Source organism: Hyposmocoma kahamanoa, unplaced genomic scaffold (genome assembly GCF_003589595.1).
Source record: "Hyposmocoma kahamanoa isolate Upper Pololo Valley unplaced genomic scaffold, ASM358959v1 84, whole genome shotgun sequence".
NCBI classification, from domain to species: Eukaryota; Metazoa; Arthropoda; class Insecta; order Lepidoptera; family Cosmopterigidae; genus Hyposmocoma; species Hyposmocoma kahamanoa.
This window is the reverse complement of record NW_020654229.1, coordinates 1,426,062-1,448,632: the sequence shown is the minus strand read 5'-3', so window position 1 is coordinate 1,448,632 and position 22,571 is coordinate 1,426,062. Positions and strand designations below refer to the sequence as shown.

The window sequence follows — 22,571 nt, the reverse complement described above, 5'->3', positions numbered from 1 at the left end:
TGTGTGTGTGTGTGTGTGTGTGTGTGTGTGTGTGTGTGTGTGTGTGTTTGAGCGTGTGTGGGGGGAAGGGGGGGTGTACTCCGCGCGCACGCACGGAGTACACCCCCCGGACGGATAACTTCCAAATCAATGCGTTTGTGTTTGTGGAAGATCTGTAGCCTGATAATCGAGGTTGAGTAACCAATTTGTTATTTTATTCTTACACTCATGTCTAGTCAGAGGGTAAAAGATCAGTACAATATTTAGTTCATTATATAAGTAGCTTCCTAGGAAGCAAAAAAATTCCCAGCGAATTTTATTCGAAAGGTCACTGTTGAGCAGACGGTATGTTTAGGGTAGTCTAGGGTATCTGTTCATTTATCGAATTTTAATATGATAGTAAATTATTGACAAGACTTGTGGAAGTAGTAGAGTTGATTGACAAATGACACAGACGGGATCTACGAGCGGGTGCATTATACATAATTTGGTTTTAGCGAGCATATTTTCTTTTTGCAGTTAATTATAATTAAGTGTTAGGTGTAGTTTAGGCGTTATACGTCCACGGTCCAAAGTACAAAGCGTCAAGTTTGACGTGTTCTTGACTGTACAACCCGAGAGTGCCTGACCAATAATCCAAGACCATGTACACTGATTATTGGGTCGGTAAAAATCGGGCTGGCGATTCCTGCCCGGACATTCACGAAACGAACCGATAACACACGACCAGAGAACTACCGAGCCGTAATATTCCAGTCCAATAACAGACAATAATGGAAACCAAAATGTACTTGATTTATTGGGTCGGTAATTCTAGGGTCGGTGCTTCTTGATTGAACGTTATTGGATCGAATCAATAATACGCGACCGTGATTTAGAAGCTGAAATCACGTACTTGGATTATTGGATCGGCGAAAGGTGCCTGGCATACTCCGAGTAAAGAAATGGCTATGAACCGTGAGGAGTGGAGAAGGCTACTCCGACAAGAGTCTAGCTCTTAAATAAGGTAATGATGATAGTTCGAGTACAGGATTTGGATTATTGACCGTCAATTACATGGTCGCATATTATTAGCTCGGCTACTCTCGGCTCTCTCTTTCGGGTCGGAACTGAGTTTTTTGAGTAAATGGCGGGCTTTTAAAGTTACAAGTACAGTTTTACATTTTTTATTTTAGTTTATTTATATTACGAAGAAAGAAATAGTGATGAAGAGAGTTAGATTCCTTATTTTAAACCAAACTACAAAAGATTTTATCCTGAAAATTCCATTACTTACGAATTCAAGTTTTTGTTAAGTTATTGAAAACAAAAATATTTACTCCCACCGATTAAAAGATAATTTAGAAACTCCAAACAAGAGAACTAAGTTATTTATAAGAAAATGAAAATGTAAAGTACCTATTAGAACCACAATGGAAAATATTTATTGAGGATCCCGAGAATAAAGAGAGAGAAAATGAAGACAAGGCTTAAAGTACTTGTATCCAAGCCAAAACTCTCAATAAAAAAAAACTGAGTTTTTCTGTGGCGCGGTAGCGAGTGGTGACAAATTTCTTGTCAGTCGGCAGTCAGTTGTAAATTGTCCAGGGGAGGTTGATGTTGAATTTTAGTAAAATTTATCATTTTGGTGTATTGATTTAATGTGTGTTATATAGCATTGGTTACGCGAAAAACTGCAAATGGTGAGTTATATTTTGTTGTCAAATTTGTTTTATTATTTTTTTGTCATCACGTGTATTATAAACTTTAATGGCCGGTGGAATCATAATATTTGATTTAACGATGGTAAAGTTTTAACATTGTAGTAATTAACGTGTTAATTACGGTTTTAAATTATTAATCCGTTGGTTTATAGGCTTTTCCTCCATAACAAAATAAATCGAAAGTTAATTGTGCAGCTCTCAGCAATATTTTAATTTAGATTTTGTGGTAAGATACGTGAAGAAGTAATAAATATTATATTAGACAACATCACATAGGTACGTTGCTCTGATCTCAAAAAGTAGGTAACTATAAGTCCATTTGTTTAGGTACTTAACTAAATGTAAAACAATCTTGATACATCTTTTTATTGAAACACATGCTTTACAAATCAATAGGTATAAAAATAGGCATGCAATTTCATATGAAGCTAAGTATTTGTATTTTGTATTTGAAGGTAAGGGAAAATCATTTTATAAATGTATATTTCATTAAATAGACATCTCAAGATTGTTTACATTTATTTAAGTACCTAAACAGATGGACTATAAAGCACTTGTGTTACGGAAATCGGAAACAACGACGGCGACGGTACCACAAATACCCAGACCCGAGACAATGTAGAAAAGTTAGTTTTTGTGTGGGGATCGAAGTAGGGACCTCAGAGGTGGCGACACCAAGAAAAACCGATATGCAAGCCACTCGACTTTTTTTTCTCAAGTGACGGAAACACGCCTGTCCATAACAGTTTCAGTGCCGGTCAGAGCTTTAAATCGCGAAGATCTGTGGGGCACTGCCACTGCGCCCGTAACATAAGTTGACAAGTCCCATGTGCCTGTAATTTCGCCAGCACACTTACCCTTCAAAACCGGAACGCAGTAATGCTAACATTACTGCTTGGCGGCAGAAATAGGTAAGGGGCAGTACAACCCTGGACGAACTCTTTAACAATGAGGTCTACCGCTAAAACTACGGAGATTATTAAAAATACTGTTGAACGTATTTTTTTTTATCTATACTATTAATGCATAATCGATAATATCACATATTTGAGTCATTTGAGCACGAACTTACGTAATTTACAATTTTGAGTGGAATAAAATTGACATGAGTCGATTTCGAATTAAATAAACAAATTATATTCTGAAAATATAATCCTTCACAACACTATAGCCGAAAATTAATTGAGCGGTCGCAGTAAGGGCTTGCTCCCATTATGTCGTAACGTTTCATTTATCGTTGGACGACAGTCGCATCTAGCCTGTTCCCATTATCACGACTATCTGTTAAAAAGAAAAGTCAAAATCAAAAATTGATTATTTGTTAAAAATTGATTAGTGTTCAGTTTAATTGCCGAAGTCTCCTTTTAAGCACAAGAATGCTCGTGTCAGGAGACCACCGCTCTTCATCTCGATTAGGTGTAACGTAACAAATAGCTTACACTTACCTATACTATTTTTTAGTTGGATAGAAGACAAAACAACAATGATACAATCTATATGTGCACAGAAAACGACATACTCACTTGTATGGTGTTTCTGAATTTCACTGTGCATTGGATTAACATTTCAACTTGGTCATAGTCTAAATTGTGAACCCACTTTGTTGTCACAGATTTACACTCGTGTAACGTTTTTTTGTATACATATAGAACTTAAAATCTGTCGTGAATTTGTCGTGGACGTTTATTTTATCGTTGAACGACTGTCTTGTCTTGCTGTTCGCACTAAAACGTGACGATCATTTGTCGGTTCACAGCAGCCGCCTTGTCGTTTGCACGACAGAATCGTTTGAAGTCGCGATTATCTGTCGTCACATTTTTGTCGTGACGTTTTATTTATCGTTAGACGACTGTCGTTCTAGCTCTTCCCATTGTCACGACGGTATGTCCTCGTAGCGTTATAAAAGTCGTAGACGACACTTAATCGTGTTGTTCTATGCGTGAACAACTTCACACGGTAAAAACAGATTACTTAGAAAAAGACAAAATTCTTTTTATGAAGACAAATTTATTAAATCCAACAAAACGATTCTCTCCCTATAGACGCTAGATAATAATTACTTGATAATAGTAAAAAAACGTCTCAAAAGTGTATTTTAGTTATGAGACAGAAATATTTAATCCAAGAGCAAATTAATTTGCTTCAAGTCACAAACCCACTCTAGATTCAACAAAATATTTATTTGTTATTAGAAATGTCCGATTTTGATTTGAAAAAAAAAAAAAGAATGAAACATTGAGAGGTACTTAATTATTTGACTGAAGATTTGTTTTCTAATATCAAAAATGGTAAATTTACAGGGTTATGGACCAACAGTATGTCTCAGTAGCGTGAAAGCACACAGTTTAGTGCCAAACCTTAAAGTAGCAGAAATAGGACGGATATAGATGCTACAGCGGCAAAAAGCACTAACAATAGCAATTCCAAAAATATGAGATGACTTTATACTATTGAAGTTAACAAAACGATAGCGCGTTTCAGAGTACAACTAATGCCATAGCAGTGGCGTGATGGAATTAATTGCATGTTAAAGTTGTGCTTGTTACAAGTGTAGTGTGATTTCATGCTGAAACCAAATTTCTTAAATTATGACTGTAAATAACACCCTAACAAGCTTTGGATAAATGACTGTTTATGATTTTTATGATTACAATAATAGAATAAGTAAAAGTAATCGTTACCGCGTGCGCCTTCGGCGACATGTCACGACAACGTTGACTATGAAAACGCAGCGAAATGTTGCTTTAAGAATATAAGAAGATTATTTAAATTTGATGTTAGAGGTAAAAATTTCTTGATGTAAGTAATGTCCAATCAATTGATTAGAAATGAAATCAAATGTTGAAGTGAACGTATTTGTCTAAAAGTTAGAATAAAGTTAAGAGTAAAATTGTATTAGAAAAAGATAAGCAGTATTTTTGTAATGACAATATTTTATTACTTTTAATAAATATATTTTCAGAATTAGCAAATATTTTGAGAAATTGCTCTTTCTTATTAGTAGAAATCCTTTTTTCTGTGCATTTAAACATACAAGCCACGACACTTTACACTTTACTGCACAACTATCTGTCGTCACGACATAATAGGAACACGCCCTTAGGGCTTGCAGTTTCACTGCATTTATGCGTCCCGGTAAAAAAAAAATATCGAAAGTCCGTGCGGTATCGATCTTCTTCTAAGGGTCGTATTCTAGAACTCTACTCAATGCTCAAGTCAGGATTTAAGTATGGTTTAAAGCACTCGAAATCATACTCAAGTCTCTGCCATTAGGGTCGTATTTCCAATTATTGTGTTTCCAGTGCAATCCTGACATGAGCATTGAGTAGAGTTCTGGAATATGACCCTTAGTGTGCCACTTCTCTACGATGGGTAGCGACTATGCATATAGCATGACTATTCTGATTTTTGAAGCTGCCGCACGAAAGAGGGCACGTTACTAAGGTGGAACCAGTCTCTCGGTTTCTTCAACCACGACATTTTCCTTCTGCCTCGACTACGCTTTCTTTGTACTTTGCCCTGCATTATTAGTTGAAAAATCCTGTGTCAATTGCCCCTTATTGCGTGGCCAAAACACTGCAGCTTCCTTTCCTTTACAGTTCTTAGTATTTCTTTTCCCATTCGACTCATGGTACCACGATTTCGTTTAACCAAGGCAAACGACTCTTTTATGGGGAACTGTATACGGTTTTACAATAAGATTCCGGAGCATATATTAAGAGTATCATTTCCTAAATTTAAAAACTACATTAAAAATATTTTGATTGAAAAGTCGTATTACAAAATTGAAGACTATATGTGTTAGATAAAGATGTATGGGAAGACGACATGGCTCCAGAATCCACACAATTATGATTCAAAGTGTTATTCCATAGTAGTTTATTTGAAAAGAGCAATCCCTAGAGTTTTTGCTCGTTCTTCTCAGGGAGGTCAGCGTAGTGAACGAGCAGTAGCTTAAATGTGACGTTTTCAAGTGTAAATTTATTTTACCTATGGAATAAATGATTCTTTTACTTTGACTTTGGCGGCGAAGAACCTCGATATTGGTGACCTTTTGTACCAACGATTTGCCAAGCATACGTCTGTACAGTCACATCTCAAAGGACTCCAGTTTTGAGCATAATGTTGCTGTCAAGATCCAACACTCCATACCAGCATGATACAGAAGACATAACAGCGGACCAAATGCAAAGTTTTAGGTAGAACTTTCTGTAACACAAAATCTTTTTCATTTTCACGAAGGCATTTCGTGCCTGTTCGGTGTGAATACGAACTTTTTGTACGCTACCCCAGTGTTAATTTACGTAACTTTTGAGATATTTAAATTAATAGTAATAATATCGCACACACTCAACATAGCCCCGCTCTAGGGAAACTCTGTGTCGCGGGTGCCATGGACACACACATAGACAACCACAAATTACACCCAAATTCACGAGAGAAATAAATGTAGGTCATAGAAATATTTCTTCCGGCCCGGGAATCGAACCTGGGACCTCTGCGTGTACGCAGTAAATTGGTGTACATTGGTGTGATGGGACAAAAATCTCGTGCGCCTGTTGGTAAGCGACACGTCTATCCATAACGGTTGCAGTTCCACTCGGAGCTTTAAATCGTAAAAATCGTAGGGGGACTGCCACTTCATCCGTCACTTTGAGACATAAGGTGACAAGTCCCATGTGCCTGTAATTTCACCAGTACTGCTTGACGGCAGAAATAGATAAGGTGGCAGTACTTCCCTGGACTAACTTTTTCACAAGGAGCTCGACTGCTCTACTGATACGTTGTCTGATCAAAAACTAAGTAACTAAAGCGCTTGTGCTATGGAAATCTGCAACTAAGATCTTTGCGATTTGACGCTCTGAGTGGCACTGCAACTGTTACGGACAGGCGTGTAACTCACCATCAGGCGCACGACTTGTTCGCCCCGTCACTTGATATTATAAAAAAAAAATTATGTTGTCTAATAAAAAAAAAAACTATTCAATTGATCATCGAACCCTTCTCGGGTAAAAATTACGATGACCAATTTTCCCTCTCGTCTAACGGTCACAAAAGTATATCTTTTTTACTCGCAGTTAATGAATAAAATATACGGAATTCTAGGTACACTATCGGGAGTACTAGGATGTAGAGGCTAAACTAGACCTAGCCGTTCTTAGAACGGATAAAAAAATAAACCTTAACGCGTAACGGTGTTTTAAAGGCTCGCTTACACTGCATAGAGTTAGATACGTAGAGGTTGGCGTTTAAACCACGGAAGAAAAAAGAATCGTAACTTAGGAAATGAAACAATTTTTCCAGATTTAAATCGCGTATGTTTGTTTTTTCAAACAAATCGAAGTTTCGGGCCTTTTACAGGTCCCATTGTCACGGTTGACTGAGGTGGTACAGTCTTCAACCAGTTATGTCTAATATTAATGCTAACATTTACGCTACATTATGTTTTACAACTTTTTAATTGATAATGGAAATTAGAACATATTAATTAGTACTGCAGTCTTATGTCTGTTTGAGATTTTTCATCAGAGGAAATACCTACTGGATCCCAAACTGGTGGTACTGAGAAACCATATTCCCTGTTAATATTAGGATGTTTTTAATTTCAATTAACTTTTTACAAAAAAAAGCTGATCTCAAAAGTTTGTGGTAGGTATTGCGTTTATTTGCCAAGTTTTATTGAAATGTGTTACCGGAAAGTCCGCGAAACCGAATTCACCCCGTAGTTTGCCACCGTTAGAGTTGGAATATAGAGGTGGACCAATACTGAGGCACCCTCTTTCCAACAAATAAAGAATCGACAGAATCGGTTCACAAATGCCGATCTAATCACGTAACATGCACACAAAAAAATAATATTGTATTGTGATTGTGATATCATTATTAATATTATTGTGACTGATATTATTTTATCCGGCATGAATACAATATACAAATTATTGCATGAGCGTGTATGGACCCCGTTGTCTGAATTAAAAATAAATTTAAAATTATACAAACACGTTATCTGTACTTCAGTTTATACTTCGTCAATACGTCGTCAAGGAAATAATAACTACATAACTAACCGATAACATTTTCCTAAAGCATTAAACAGTAATACTTAATTGTTTGCATGTTTCTTTATTTCGCGGAGAACAATGCTTAGATATGTGACTTGCGTTGGTTTTATATTGTTTGGCGACCTCGGCCATCTAGCGTTTTTTTTTTATGAAAACATGTGACCGGACCATCAAGTCGTGCGCCTGGTAGTAAACGACACTCCTGTCCATATCAGTTGTTTTGCTACTCAGAGTTTTAAATCGAGGGACATCGACACTTCTCCCGTCATTCTGAGACATAACGTCGTGGATAGCGCAAATCCGCGTACCAATTTTTTACAGGAGAGGGATTTAACCTTAGAATAATAACGCATAGAAACCTAGTCCGCACACGCTAAGTGAGGCAAATTGAAGCGCGCCCAAAGGGCCTACACGAGCGGGCGGGCCTTCACTGCTCAAGGTCAACTTGCACCGCGAACAGATCAAGAATTTTAGCTAAAAATGACGAAATGTGCGGTAAATGAGTGTAAAAATACGTCAGACAAACATAAAATCGATACTAACATCACATTCCACAAGGAAGTAACCCGTTTCAAGTTGTATTTTTATATAAATATTCACTAAAACCGAAAATTAACCTACTACTAAAACTAGCCTATATGAATTTGATTTTTGCCTCACTTGTGACAGTTCGTTTAATATGAAACTATCATTCTATGCGTTATTATTCTAAGGATTTAACATTATTACTTTGTTATTTCAGTGGTTAGGTGCAACTTTCATTTTTGTACAGTAAGCATTAATTTATGTTGTCTACGGACTGATAACAATAGATTCCCGTAAATCACGCTGATTTGGTTGCCACGACATTTACGCGGTTTTGATTTGGACACTAAATTACTACAAATGCTAGTTACGCGTAATTGCACTGCCCCCGACGAAGTCGCAAGAAACTACAAAATCTTGATATTGATTGGTCGTAGTTTCAAATTTAAAAAGAAATAACATAATTATGGATTGTTAATATAATTTAAACTTTACCCTGTAGGTATATCGTAGAAAGTTCAATAACATCAATACCTATTATTACAAGTTACGACGTTTTGATTTTATATTGAAATTTCAATCAGTGTACTGCCATCTAGCGATTAATTGCTGAACGACGACGAATTGGAGTGATATTATTTTAGTTCTCCAAATAAGAAGCGACCATATTTCAGGGCTATAAGCTTTACTTTCGTTTTTTGTAACTAAAAAAAATATTTCGATAAACAAATAAGACTTTCTGGTGATATGAAATACCACCACGGGCATTGACTTACAATTATATGGACGTCGGGACCGCGCTAAAAAGTGTCCGAACTTATAGGGCGTTATACAGAGCGTCATTCACGCTTTAGTCTTCGTTTGTTCGACTGACAGCGAAGCCAGCAAAATTAGACAGTACTACGATGACATTACAATTTAAATTCAACGTTTTAGCTTTTTCATATTCCTTGACATGTCACTACGTTTAAATAGGTTGACTTGGGACATTTTTTTCGTGGTTTTTGTATTAGACCCGTCGTCCATTTATTTGTAAGTCAATGACCACGGGTAATAGTTTTGGTGCGGCTATCATTTCTGCACTCCAAAACAGCACAATATGGCATTTTTCTGGGATTTTAGAGAATTTGCACGAAAGAATAACACAACCATACCATACAAAGCGAAAATGGCGGACAGAGCGCAGATGGATCTTTCGAGACCTATAGTTGGCACGCGTCAGACGAACTAACCACGTCTACTGTATTTATTGCTCCATGCATGTGAACGGTTACCATGCTGGACTGCCACGCAGAGGTTCCGCGTTCGATTCCCGAGCCGGGATAAATATTTGTACATTTAGTTCTCTCGTGAGTTTGGGTGTAGTAATTTGCGGTTGTCTATGTGTGTGTCCATGGCAACTGCGGTACAGGGTTTCCCTAGTGCGGGGCTATGAGTGTCTCTTACCGTTCAAAACCGGAACGCAGTAATCAATGCTCACATTACTGCTTGGCGGTAGAAATAAGTAAGGTGGCAGTACTTCCTTGGATGAACTCTTTCACAAGGAGCTTTATTGCTACTACTGGTTTTGCTTTGTGAACTCTGGATAAGGAGGTCCCGAGTTCGATTACGGTAGGACCAATTTATTACATGCCGTCGATACGATAAAAAGAAAAACAAACTTTGAAGCCTGCGCTTGAGAGTCGTTTACTATTTCTGTTATGTTAAGTATTTGTGATAAGAACATAAGCAGTTAACTTATTTTGTAAATGTTAAGTTTGACGATTTAGATAAGAGGCATTACAAACTTCAAATACATTTGCGATGTCGTTATGAACACGTCAACGTCCAGCAACAGGGCACTGATCTTGAGGCCGTTGTCGCCTTAGAGTCAAAACCCAACGTATGCGTTTGTTAGCAAAAACTATTGTTGAATCTATTATTTGCTTTAAAGTGCTTATCACTACTTACAATAATACTACTAATAATACAACTGCCTCCGTGGCCGAACGGTTACCATGCCGGACTGCCACGCAGAGGTCCTAGGTTCGATTCCCGGGTCGGGAGAAATATTTGTATGGCCTACATTTATTTCTCTCGTGAGTTTGGGTGTAATTTGTGGTTGTCTATGTGTGTGTCCATGGCACCCGCGACACAGGGTTTTCCTAGTGCGGGGCTATGTTGAGTGTGTGCGTTATTATTATTATTAATAATTACTAAATTTGGAAAATTAGTCGTCGGTTTCGTTTGAATGGGGAATTTAAATAAGAAAGATGACAACACTGGATGTGACGGCGAAGGCCATCGGACGGGCTCGTGATAACAAAACATTAAAGGAATATGGAAGTTAAGAGCCTGCAATGCTTATTCCTTGGTGCTTTCTTACACCGATTGGATAAGCTAATACATTGTTAAATATAATCTCAGTACAGAGTACTAAAAAACCGACCTCAAAAGTACGTGGAATTACGTCTACTTGCAAAGTTTTATAGAAATATCCCCTAGTTCGTCCCAATACAAGACTTGACACAGGAGATAATAAAAATCGGTTCTCATTACTCAAACTACATTGAGAGAAAAACGCCTTGAATTGGAGAATAGCTAAACCAACTACTAAAATAATTGCTTCTTTAGTGAAATTGAGACGCTAATTATAAAAATGAATCTTCTTGCGTGAACAGCCACCCTTAGAGGTGGATGATTTTCTTTAAAATGGCCACTGTGGAGGTACCCCTTTTCTAACAAAAAAGAATCATGAAAATCGGTTCACAAATACGGGAGTTATCGCGTAACATACATACAAAAAAATATATACAGTCGAATTAAGAGCCTCCTCCATTTTTTGAAGTCGGCTAAAAAAGGATCCAATCCACATCCACTCGCTTTCTTTTCTCACTTGTTTTATTTTCAAAACTTATAATGTCAAGTTACTCTAGAGATATTAATTACGTTTATATGTTGATTTTTTGTGCTGATCTACGAGGTTAGACATATAACTCATTTTTTTGATAATTTTGTGTTATGGATCTAGATATGCATGTGTTATGGATATTTTTGCTTAACTACGTCCAACTTAAGTGTCGCAACGGAAACAAAAACGGAAACACATACTGCTACATCTCTGCGAAATGTTCCAATCAGGGCTTGTCTTTGGTTTCATAACTTAACACAAAATAAAACTGCTAATAAAAAAACCGACCTCAGAAGTTCGTTTAATTACATGTATTTGCCAAGTTTTATTGAAGTCGGTTACCGGAAAATGCGCGAAACCGGATTCATCCCTTAGAGGTGGAATATTTTCTTTAAATTTAAATGGGACCAATGCCTAAAAAGAAAGTACTTTCTAATTGAGAAATTCCTTTTTTTAAGTAGGTTAAAAATAGTGACGTGACGTTAACCGTATCTCCATGGTTCAATAAATGAGAACAGCTTTCTTTTAATATGTCTAGTAATTAGTCGTTAATTGTTAAATTATATCTTTGCGAACTATTGATTTTAATTGGTGATGGCGAAGTGACTCATGACTCCCGGCGGGTTTGTTATACATAGGGCGCATCAATTGAGAACTTCCTCCTTTTTTCAAGTTGGTTAAAAATATTATACGTCAGTATAACATTATGCATTTACCACTAATAAAGATAAAGATAAATTTATTTCAACATAACTTAATCTAATAAATATAAGTAAAAAAAACAAAAACAAATGTAAGGGAAGCTAATATACAATTGGTAAAAAAAAAAAAAAATAAACCTTAATTATTATACTAATCATAAAGCTATACAATTAATTATTAGAAGCCTACCAGTATAGTTGCCTAAACTAAGTACATTATTACCTGTATCTTAAGCATCTTGTTTGTGCACAGATACATTATATTAGTGCTTAAAAACAAAATAGCTATATTTAATTAAGAATAAAACATCAGCTTTCATGTCAACATTTATTTTAAAATTCAAACTCTGATCCAAACATGATCGCCAAATGAATTATTATAGATTTAAAGAAAATATAACGAAATCAAATATAATTTTAACATGTGAAGTGTTTAATCAAAACATTTGGACACATAAAACTCTTAAACATACTTAAGATTAAACAAGATCAGTCAAGATAAGATTGTTTGCGACACAAACAAAACACGCTTCAAGTGTTTTGTTTTTTGTTTATCGATTGACGCTCCAAAATCGACCTAGATTTTTGACCCCCGACACAAAAACAAAGGAATTCGAAGTCTGAAGCCTATGTCTGTGTGTATGTCGGGTCTGTCTGCAGCATCGTAGCTCTCAAACGGCTCCAGGGCTCCAGAGCCCTAAGCCGCTTGAAAGTATTGGTAATTGTATTATAAAATTTTTACAAATGTCAATCTGGAACGTCTTAGGCTTCGTCACAAAAAAAAAATCAATAACGCACTTTTATGTGGTTTATGGGTTTAAAAATTTATTTACTCAAAATAATTGTACATTCACTTAAATGAGAAACTTAAATGTAGTAACATTACATAGGCTATAGACATAATATGTCATACGTACTACAAGCGCTAAATGCATAAAATCTATGTAATACAAATATGAAATTTTCAAGAGGTGGGAAATTTTGACTCGACCAACATAACATGCTGGGCACAGATCGGCAATAACCAGATGCGTCAAGAAAAGTACGTTGCAGGTTTTGTTTATCAAATGAAATTTATTATAATTATGTATTTTTATTCAATTTTACATTGTTAACCATCGCGATATTAATAAAATATATTTTTATGAAATAACTTCACTAGTTTGTTATACAAAGATCGAACACAAAGAAAAACTCCCTTTCTTTTATCTAACTATAACAATGAAAGAGAAGTGACGCCTTTGAAATGTGTTGCTGGCGCAGAACATTAAGGATACCGTGGACAGCCCGCCGTACCAATGTCTCTGTACCGGAGGAACTCAAGATGTAGAATACTCAGCGTCTGTCTTCAACTTGCATGCAGCGTGTGATACGCTATTTAGGTCACGTAGCACGTAGAGATGCTTATAACTTGGAGCGCTTGGGCAGGAGTCCCAAAAGGTGGTCGGATTAGATATCTGAATAACTGGAGCTATCTGTTAGCGCTGTACTACACCTGAGCGCAATCGATGGAGGCAAATCGTTGGCAGGATGAAATGGATCCACGACCCTCAGCAGTGAGGAAGCGATTAAGAAGTAGAATAACAATGAAAAAGGACCGCTCTGAATCTTAGCCGGTTCAAACGTCCCCGTAACACCTGCAGCTTGATTTTGATTGCCTCTCCCGATCAGAAACTGTGTCTTTTCCGAGTCGAGGCACAAAATATTGCGATTCACAACTGGCCGATCGGAAACTTTTGACATTTCTAATCTAAATAAAATAAATCTAAAAGTTGATTTAACTCACAAATTAGAAAGATATAGTAGGAATCAGGTTCATCTTCTCGCTCAGAAACCCATCTGATTTCGAGAGTACCCGATAGGATTGATTCCGTTTTGAATCAAAATCAGGACGCTGGCAGCATTATCGCGCTGAATAGCCAACGAAATTTGTTGCACCAAGTTAGATCCAGAGAGTGGATCACAGCCTCTATCTCTAAGTCGACAACCCAGCTCCATGATGAATTCTCTAGCCTCTGCATCCCAAAGCGTCGCAGTCTCCACTGTAGTTGGCACACAATCGTATATCTGTTCCAAGGCACTGTACTTACCATGTTTCACTGGTAATTGTGATTCCATTGGAACTCCATTGAGATTATATTGCAATTGTAGTATTTGTTATACTGTTTAAAATCTAACAGTTCAGTGTCAATAAAGTGGAATCGCAGTGATAGATAGATAGATAAAATCTTTATTCACCATGACAAATACATACACAGACACATGATACAGACATTAACTTAGACGTAACACAGTAATATATTCTACTAGTATCTCTCTTGGAAGCCATGGCAATGAAAAGGCTCTGACTCAGTAGAAAGTGATGGGTAACCCTGCCACTTTACGCACACATTTCCGCGTGTGCAGATAGCGCCTTGCTCTTTGTAGTAGTAGTAGTTAAATAACTTTCGACTATTGTATGCAGTGTCCGGGGTGTGTTTGTCACAACATCTCTAGCATTAAAATATCCCACCTCACACCTCACCTCATGTCATAGTCTCATGTCACAACCTCACTAATGGCACACTGATTCGGATTTAACAAATGCAACAATGATTGGTCCTGCACTTCCCGCTTTTTAGCTGATTTTACATCTTATGATCATGCTACAATAGGACTAAATGAAATTATATATTTATACTACATCATAACAATTAAGTTATCCAATTGATTGATACTGTAGACTTGGACGTAGCCCGTGTTGCGTAGCGAGAGGTACTTTTATAAATATAAACTGGGATAATCTTCAAAACTTGGTTTATTGTACTTTTTTACATATTTTCTTACTGAGGTTACATCTCGCACTATCAAGACGTTCTATTCTTTCTAATTTCCTATTTCAAAACACATTCTAAATATACTTGGTACTACTTGGTGTAACGGGCTGGTGTCCGCAACTCGACGACAAGGCGCCTATTTTGCCTATTCTAAATATAAAACTATATTCACTCAGCCAGTAGTTCTACTCATAGAGTAGAACCTAGACTACAATACCATCAATTTATGAAAATGTGCTTAATATTCCCTGTTTGTGGAGTCATTGCCGTTGGTGCAAACATTCTTACCACTACCCCACCTCGTTTGGAGTAGGATATTGTACCGCCTCATTTTTTGAAATGGGTTACTCCCTCAAACTCATTTTAATTTCATGTCCCACCCAACACCGAGATGATTTAAAATTAGCTGGCTTGGGACCTAAGTCTAAAGTCATCTCATTTGTGGATTTTGCCGGTTCTGCGAGCCCTAATAGACGCCTATTAGTCTAATGCATAGGTTCACAAATGTTTTGGCTCACCGCCCACTTAGACAAGATAAAGAATTTCAACGTCCACCGTATTTTTTAACCGACTTCAAAAAAGGAGGAGGTTCTCAATTCGACTGTATGTTTTTTTATGTATGTTACGCGATAACTCCGGTATTTTCATGATTCTTTTTTTGTTGGAAAGAGGGTACCTCCATAGTGGTCCCATTTCTACTCATCCTACCATTTCACCCTCTAAGGGTGGCTGATCACACATGAACATTCATTTTTATAAATAGCGCCTAAATTTTAGTTAAGTGAAGTCAAGAAGTGCCAACGCCTACCCTTTATATTGTGACCATAAAGCACTAAAAGCTTTTGATTTTTTGATTTAAAATTTCGCTTTTTTTAATTCAGGCACTTCTTCGTAAAATTTTCAATCGGTTAAATTTTTTTTAATTAATGTAGATAAGAAGCGTATACCTTTAATTCGTGAAAGTAGTAAATAGGTAGCAATTATTGGTAACACATACTTCTGGAAAATCTGCTCCTTTCATGCTGAACAAAGTGGCGACCATTAATTATTTATGGTCATTTATTTTTTTAAATTGCCCACAATATATCAGAGGTAGCAAATAGTAGCAAATAGGTAGCAATTCTTGAATATACACTCAGTGCCAGACGCCACAAGCGACCTGACGGTTACCGCGACTCTAGTCCAATACGTTTTCCAGCGCGTCTCTCGCCTTCAACCTTTCCCATCATTATAAGTTGAAGCAGTCGGTATCTATCGTGTTGAACCACGTGACCGAAATATGTTTGCGCTTCTTCTTTTCTTCTGCCCATCAGTGGGACGTATAATAATAATAATAATAAACCATTTATTTCAGGCCATAGCCCATAAGATAATGGTGTTAGTTACAAACCTTAGAACTATGTTAGTATGATTACATTGAATTTTGAGATATTGACAGAAAATTTAAATATTAAAATTTGGAAAATGCACAATTATTACTTAATTTGACCAATTGTAATATTTACTCAAAACTTTAAAATTGTACAGTCAAAATGATGGGCAAACATCCTCAGGATGCCATTGCCACTGTCACGCAGAGCTTTAGCAGAGACGACACTTTTTTACGCCTAATGGCATAAAAGTCATCTGTTCGCGCTTCAGCAAACATGCCGCAGGATGCACTGCAGTGCCGTGGCAGTCTCAACAGCATCCTGAAGATGTTATTGTATTGTACTCATATTGAGTTATATGTACGCTGTGTATATCTAACCTATAGACTACTCGAGTACATTGACTGACAAAAAGCTTTAAAAAGCGTAACTTTCACCTCTTTTGTACAACGAGTGAATCTACGGGCCAGCATGTTTATAAATGGGTTGATTACGTATACGAATTTATGCGCCTATTCGAAGGTAAGATAATGGTTTTTTTGTATTGTTAATTATAGATTATGAAACTGCTTTTGGTGTGCGCGGTGGCCGTGGTGACCGGGGTGCCGCTGCATGACGACATCACGCCTACCAGAGGGGAATCCTGCGGGTACGACGTAAGTGTTTCTGTTCACTTGTTTTTTTTTGTCAGGTCATGTACAGCTCTCAATTTGTTTTTATTTGTCACCTTTCGTGCACAATGCACGACCATCATTAGTACAGTACGTTCGTAATAAATAAATTTAAATTATATAAACATCATAGTCTTCCTTAGGGAATGGCTCGCGGACAGCCTTGTTGCCGTTCCGTCAATGTCGCAACAATATAAGGAGTGCGGTGCAATTATAAGTCGAATGGATTCCGCGTAGAGTTTAAATTAGCTTGGAGATAAACACTTCATAGGGTAACCCTATTGAGGGTTTTCAGTGTGGGTAAGTAATTACCCGAAGTAAGTGAATCAATTTGGTTAGTATTTCGTTAATAAGTGTAACACACCTATTGTGTTTTTTTTCTGTTTGGCCCAATGGTTGACTGGTAGAGAATGCCTTATTGCATTAAGTCCGCCATTTGTACTTCAGTGTATTGTACAATAAAGTTAAATACATAAATAACATACACACAAAAGAAATACCGTTGAATTGAGGATCTCCTCTTTTTTGAAGTCTGTTAAAAAAGGTTCTGACGGCATTACAAAAGTAACAAGCCAATGCCCGCACTAAATAAACAAAACAATTATCTTAGTGGATAACTTTTGAACTTTAACTCTTAGTTATCGATACCAGTTGCTTTATTAACTAAGTAAATATTGTGTGTAATTTCCGTTTGTTTGCAATAAAGCGTTGTATTTTTACTAATGACACCTAAGCAGTAGTAGAGCTTTACGAGCCCTACTGCTCCTAAAAGTAAGTTCTAAGCCTGCAGCATATGTTGTCCCACCCGTTTTTTTTTTTCGTGGGGAATTCCTCCTGGGTTACCTCTCCGACGCCGGGGCAGTGGAGAGGTTATGCCGGCTAAAACCCCACGGCGGCCTTTTCGGGTGCTCTAGTGGGAAGGATCCGGGATCGACTTAGCACACCGGGACCCCCCAGCACCTAGGAGGAGCTACGCCCCCCAAACGACGAAACGGGCTACGCCGCCCCGTCGTCTTCCTCGCGGTTGCCAAATTTACTGGCGAACGGGATCGGCCCTCTCTCGATCACGCTCGGCAACCTCCTTCTGGAGGTAAGAGAGTAAGTGTGTTGGGAAATTACAAACACATGGGACTTGTCAACTTATGTCTCAGGGTGACGGGCGCAGTGGCAGAGTCCCTAAAATCTTTGCGATTTAAAGCTATGAGTGGCACTGCAACTGTTATGGACAGGCGTGTCACTTACCATCAGGCGCACGACTTATTCGTCCCGTCACTAGGTATTACATAAACGAAGCTTAAGTATAATTAAAAATAAAATTGGTTATTTCACAGAGTTGCAAGGACTATGACCCCAACGTGTTAAATGTGCACATCGTTCCCCACACGCACGACGATGTGGGATGGCTCAAGACCGTCGACCAGTATTATTATGGCAGTGAGTATTCATTGATGTTTCCGGATTTGGAATGATAACTTCAAGTACAGAAAACTTGTCCTCTGTAAATTCTCCAAAAGGCCGTGGTAGCCTAAAGGTAGGCGTCCACAGATCCGCATAGCAATGTAGGTAATGCCGACGACGTCATACGGCTTGCGTATGTGTGGACGCACCCAGCGCGCGCGCCGCCGCCGCGCCGACCGTCATTTGCTATTCGTTAAGAAGAGTAAGTGTAGCATGAGACATAAGAAAATTCTGGTAGAATTTTACGTCGTCGTTTACCAAATCAGGAAATAGCGTATGATATTCTCTATGTTGCGATCTCTTTTTAAATATGTCATGTGTCCAGATATCATGTTTCCTTTTATTTTTTCTTCGAAACGTGTGTGTGCGAAGGTGGGACTACGGCCTAAACGCCCGTCGGAGAGGAGACCCGTTCCCAGCAGTGGGATATATAAATGGGTTGATAATGCTCCAAAAAGGTCCTAGAAAATTAAAATCCATACCATATAGTACATTTACAGATATTTCTTTTATTTTATTCAAGACGACGACGGTAAGTGTTTTGTTATTAATTTCTATTAATAAAAACAATACTTTCATAGGTTTCTCACCCAGTGTTTCATAGGTGGCGCTACAATAAAAAAGCCGTTAAAACGAAAAAAAAACAAAGATCTGCAACAAGCATTTAGAGAAAAACGTAAGGTCTTGCCTGTCTATGTTACGCGATAACTTTGGCTTTAAAATTCGTAAACCGATTTTGATGATTCCTTTTTGTTGAAAAGAGGGTACCTTGGTGTTGGTCCGATTTAAATTTGAAGAAAATATTTCACCTCTAAGGGTGGCAAACTAGGGGATGAATCCGGTTTCTCGCACTTTCCGGTAAATGATTTCAATAAAATATATACAAATAGATGTAATTCCAAGAACTTTTTAGGTCGATTTTTCTGCCTGATTGTTCGATCTTTATTTAATAAATATGTACATATATTTCTGTGTATTGTTTTTATAAAATTATATTGATGTTATTTTTCCAGGTCAAAATACCATACAAAAAGCTGGTGTTCAATACATATTGGATTCTGTGGTCAAGGAGTTGTGGGAAGACCCAAAACGGAGGTAAGTTTATTTCCTAATTGCCATATTCACTGTTTTACATTGTTCTGATATTGTCCAGTCGTGGTGAGCAGCGGCCGCGTCACAAACAAAACGAAAAACTAAATTAAACCACAGATTATTTAAATAAACATACGGCTGTTTCATTTTTGGACCTGTTCTATTTTTATTTTCTTTTATGTTTATTTTTTTTTTTACAAAATTCGCTTTTTTGTGTTTTTTTTCGAATTTTGTTTTTTGTTTCTTTATTTTTTTACAAAATTCGGGTAGCTTAATATTTTGATTTAAACTTTCACCATTTTCACACATTATTTGATTTTTAATTCGGAGTTAATCACGTATAAAACATATTTTTAACCGACTTCAAAAAAAGGAGGAGGTTCTCAATTCGACTGTACTTTTTTTTTGTATGTATGTTACGCGATAACTCCGGTATTTGTGAACCGATTTTCATGATTCTTTTTTTGTTGGAAAGGGGGTACTTCCATAGTGGTCCCATTTCATTTTAAAGAAAATCATCCACCTCGAATGGTGGCTGTTCACGCATGAAACATTCATTTTTATAAATAGCGCCTAAATTTTACTTAAGGAGCCATTATTTTAATGGTTGGTTTTGCCATTCTCCAATTCAAGGCGTTTTTCTCTCAATATACTTTGAGTAGTGAGAACCGATTTTTATTATCTCCAGTGTCAAGTCCTGTATAGTGGCGAACTAGGCGATATTTCAATAACACTTGGCAAATAGATGTAATTCCACGTATTTTTGAGTCGGTTGTTTTAGTACTCTGTACTGAGATTATACTGAGGCGAGTTGGACTGAGTCCCTTCGAGACCATGGACGTTGCAATGTGTCCGAAACGTCGAGGTAAATTAAATATGTTTTATACGTGATTAAGTCCCGAATTAAAAATCAAATAAAACGTAATATTAGTAAATAAATATGCCTATTGACAAAAATAACAGAAAATGCCAAAAAAATAAAGTTGGCGTAGTGTCCATTGGAGGTATCGCTTTGTGTGGTGCCAGCCGCGGCACCAAAAGGATCACTAACTAACCAATTTGCAATTAGCAAGGACCATCTCTGAACTCTGCCACATATAACCTTCGTTCATATAAACTTGTGCATTACAAAACTTTCCACGCCCGCAACGCTTCTGCGGCCGCCTCTGTATGGCCTGAGTATAAGTGAGGTCACGGAACAACTTACGTAAATAGGGATGTGAACTAAACATAACCATGTTAAACGATTCTCGCGAGAAATCGATTCGAAATTTTATGAGTCTCCCATCGTTTAGATTATTTTTCGGGTCATTGGTTTTCAGTTCTAGATAGAACAATATTAACACTTATTTAAATCTATAGTTTAATATAAATAATACGTATTTTAAATGAACACAATGACAATTTGTAATCTATATTTTAGTGTAGATAGATTACAGAATTCACAAGGACAACCTGTACATAGTTAAATAGAAAAAATCTGCAGCAAAACAAAAAGTAAGACTCATAGTTTACACTAAGTCGGAGGTAATAATGGCTTGATTTATTCTACATCAAATTTGGCTAGAGTATAGACGTAGGAAGTGTACGACTTGATACAGTTAATATAATGTTGTTCAAGGTTCGTGTATATAGAAACAGCATTCTTCTGGAAATGGTGGACCAAGCAGCCAGATTCCGTCCGCCACAAGGTCCACACTCTCGTCCGCCAAGGCCGGCTGCAGTTCGAGGGGGGGCGCTTGGAGCATGAACGACGAGGCCGCAACGCATTATCAGTCCACTATAGATCAATTTACTTGGGGACTTAGGTAAGTATTTGTTTTATAATTTTAATGCCATATTAGAGGATACAAGTGTCTGGTAGCGGGCGAGCGATGCGCGACGTTGAATGTTACTACCAGGTACGACACGCCTTTGAATCGCAAATATGTTAGAGGTACTTCCACTGCGCCTGTCACCCTGAGACATAAGTTGACAAGTCCCATATGCCTGTAATTTCACCAGCACCCTTACCCTTCAAAACCGGAACGCAGTAATGCTAAGAAATAGTTAAAGCGGCAGTAATTCCCTGAACAAACTCTTACATAAGGGTTCTATTGTGACTGTTTGTATTAGTATTAAGGACGGTAAAATATTAAATTACTAATCTATTCGAAGCCCGAAGTCGAAGGCTGAGGGCTTTAATAACTCGAGTTGTAATTTTTACCGCCCGTGCTAGATACAGTGTTTTCCATCACATTTGCGAGGAAATAGGTACAACGATAATTTATTTCTTGTATGGATAAACAATAACGCACACACTCAACAATAGCCCCGCACTAGGACAACCCTGTATCGCGGGTGCCATGGACACACACAAAGACAACCACAAATGACACCCAAACTCACGAGAGAAATAAATGTAGGCCATATAAATGTTTCTCCCGGTCCGGGAATCTATCTTGGGTCGTCTGCGTGGCAGTCTGTCATGGTAACCGTTAGGCCACAGAGGCAGTTAATGATAGTAATAAAAATATCGCTTCACAACATAGCATTTACGGATTTTGCACTGGTGGTTTTTTTTAAACAGATTGCGCTATTTTTCCATAGATAATACAACTCGAACTAAAACGTTATCAAAGGCACAAACGCATGCAGCCACGATGTATTATAGATATAAAATAAATAATGTCCAAATTCTAAAAATACTGCAGAATTTAAATTCAGAAAATAAATTTAGTAAAATATTTTTAAATATTTTTTTTACACTTCAAGTTTATCTGAAATATGCGTTCAGAATTTTCGGGCATAGAAACTTTTTGCATAATCTTGACCTAAAAAATCCATAGGGCGATAATGTAATGTAAAAGCCCGTGGACATAATTAAGGACATTACGGTCGACTTTGGCTGCATGTTATGAGACTATTTACGAGTGTGATGAAAAACTGGTTACAGTATTCTTTTGCCTACAGCAAGCTGAACGCCACGTTCGGTGAATGCGGACGTCCACACGTCGGCTGGCAGATCGATCCATTCGGTCATTCCCGGGAGTTGGCCTCGCTGCTCGCAGCCATGGGCTACGACGGATTGTTCCTCGGCAGACTTGATTATCAGGACAAGTCGAATAGACTTGGTAAGAAGACCATGGAGATGCTTTGGCGTGGGGACGACGATTTGGGTAAGTAATAATTATGCTAGTTTTGACGACCTCGTTTATACTGTGGGCGCTAGATGATGAGGTCCCAGGTTCGATTTTCGATAGGAATAACTTTGGAAATGTAATTTTTTAAATTGATTCTGTTCTGGCTGTTCTGGGAAGTGACC

At 37.5% G+C, this 22,571-nt stretch overlaps 1 protein-coding gene across 1 annotated transcript in view; it reads left to right on the top strand.

The window, feature by feature from the left end:
- The first annotated feature begins 1,559 nt into the window (after positions 1-1,559).
- Positions 1,560-22,571, top strand: part of LOC113234386 (lysosomal alpha-mannosidase-like) — a 42,283-nt gene continuing 21,271 nt past the window's right edge. The window contains 7 exon segments of the mRNA XM_026469695.1: positions 1,560-1,661; positions 16,604-16,702; positions 18,049-18,151; positions 19,189-19,270; positions 20,889-20,997; positions 20,999-21,075; positions 22,220-22,425. Of these exon segments, the coding sequence (XP_026325480.1) occupies positions 1,659-1,661; positions 16,604-16,702; positions 18,049-18,151; positions 19,189-19,270; positions 20,889-20,997; positions 20,999-21,075; positions 22,220-22,425 (679 nt within the window). The 5' untranslated portion in view covers positions 1,560-1,658.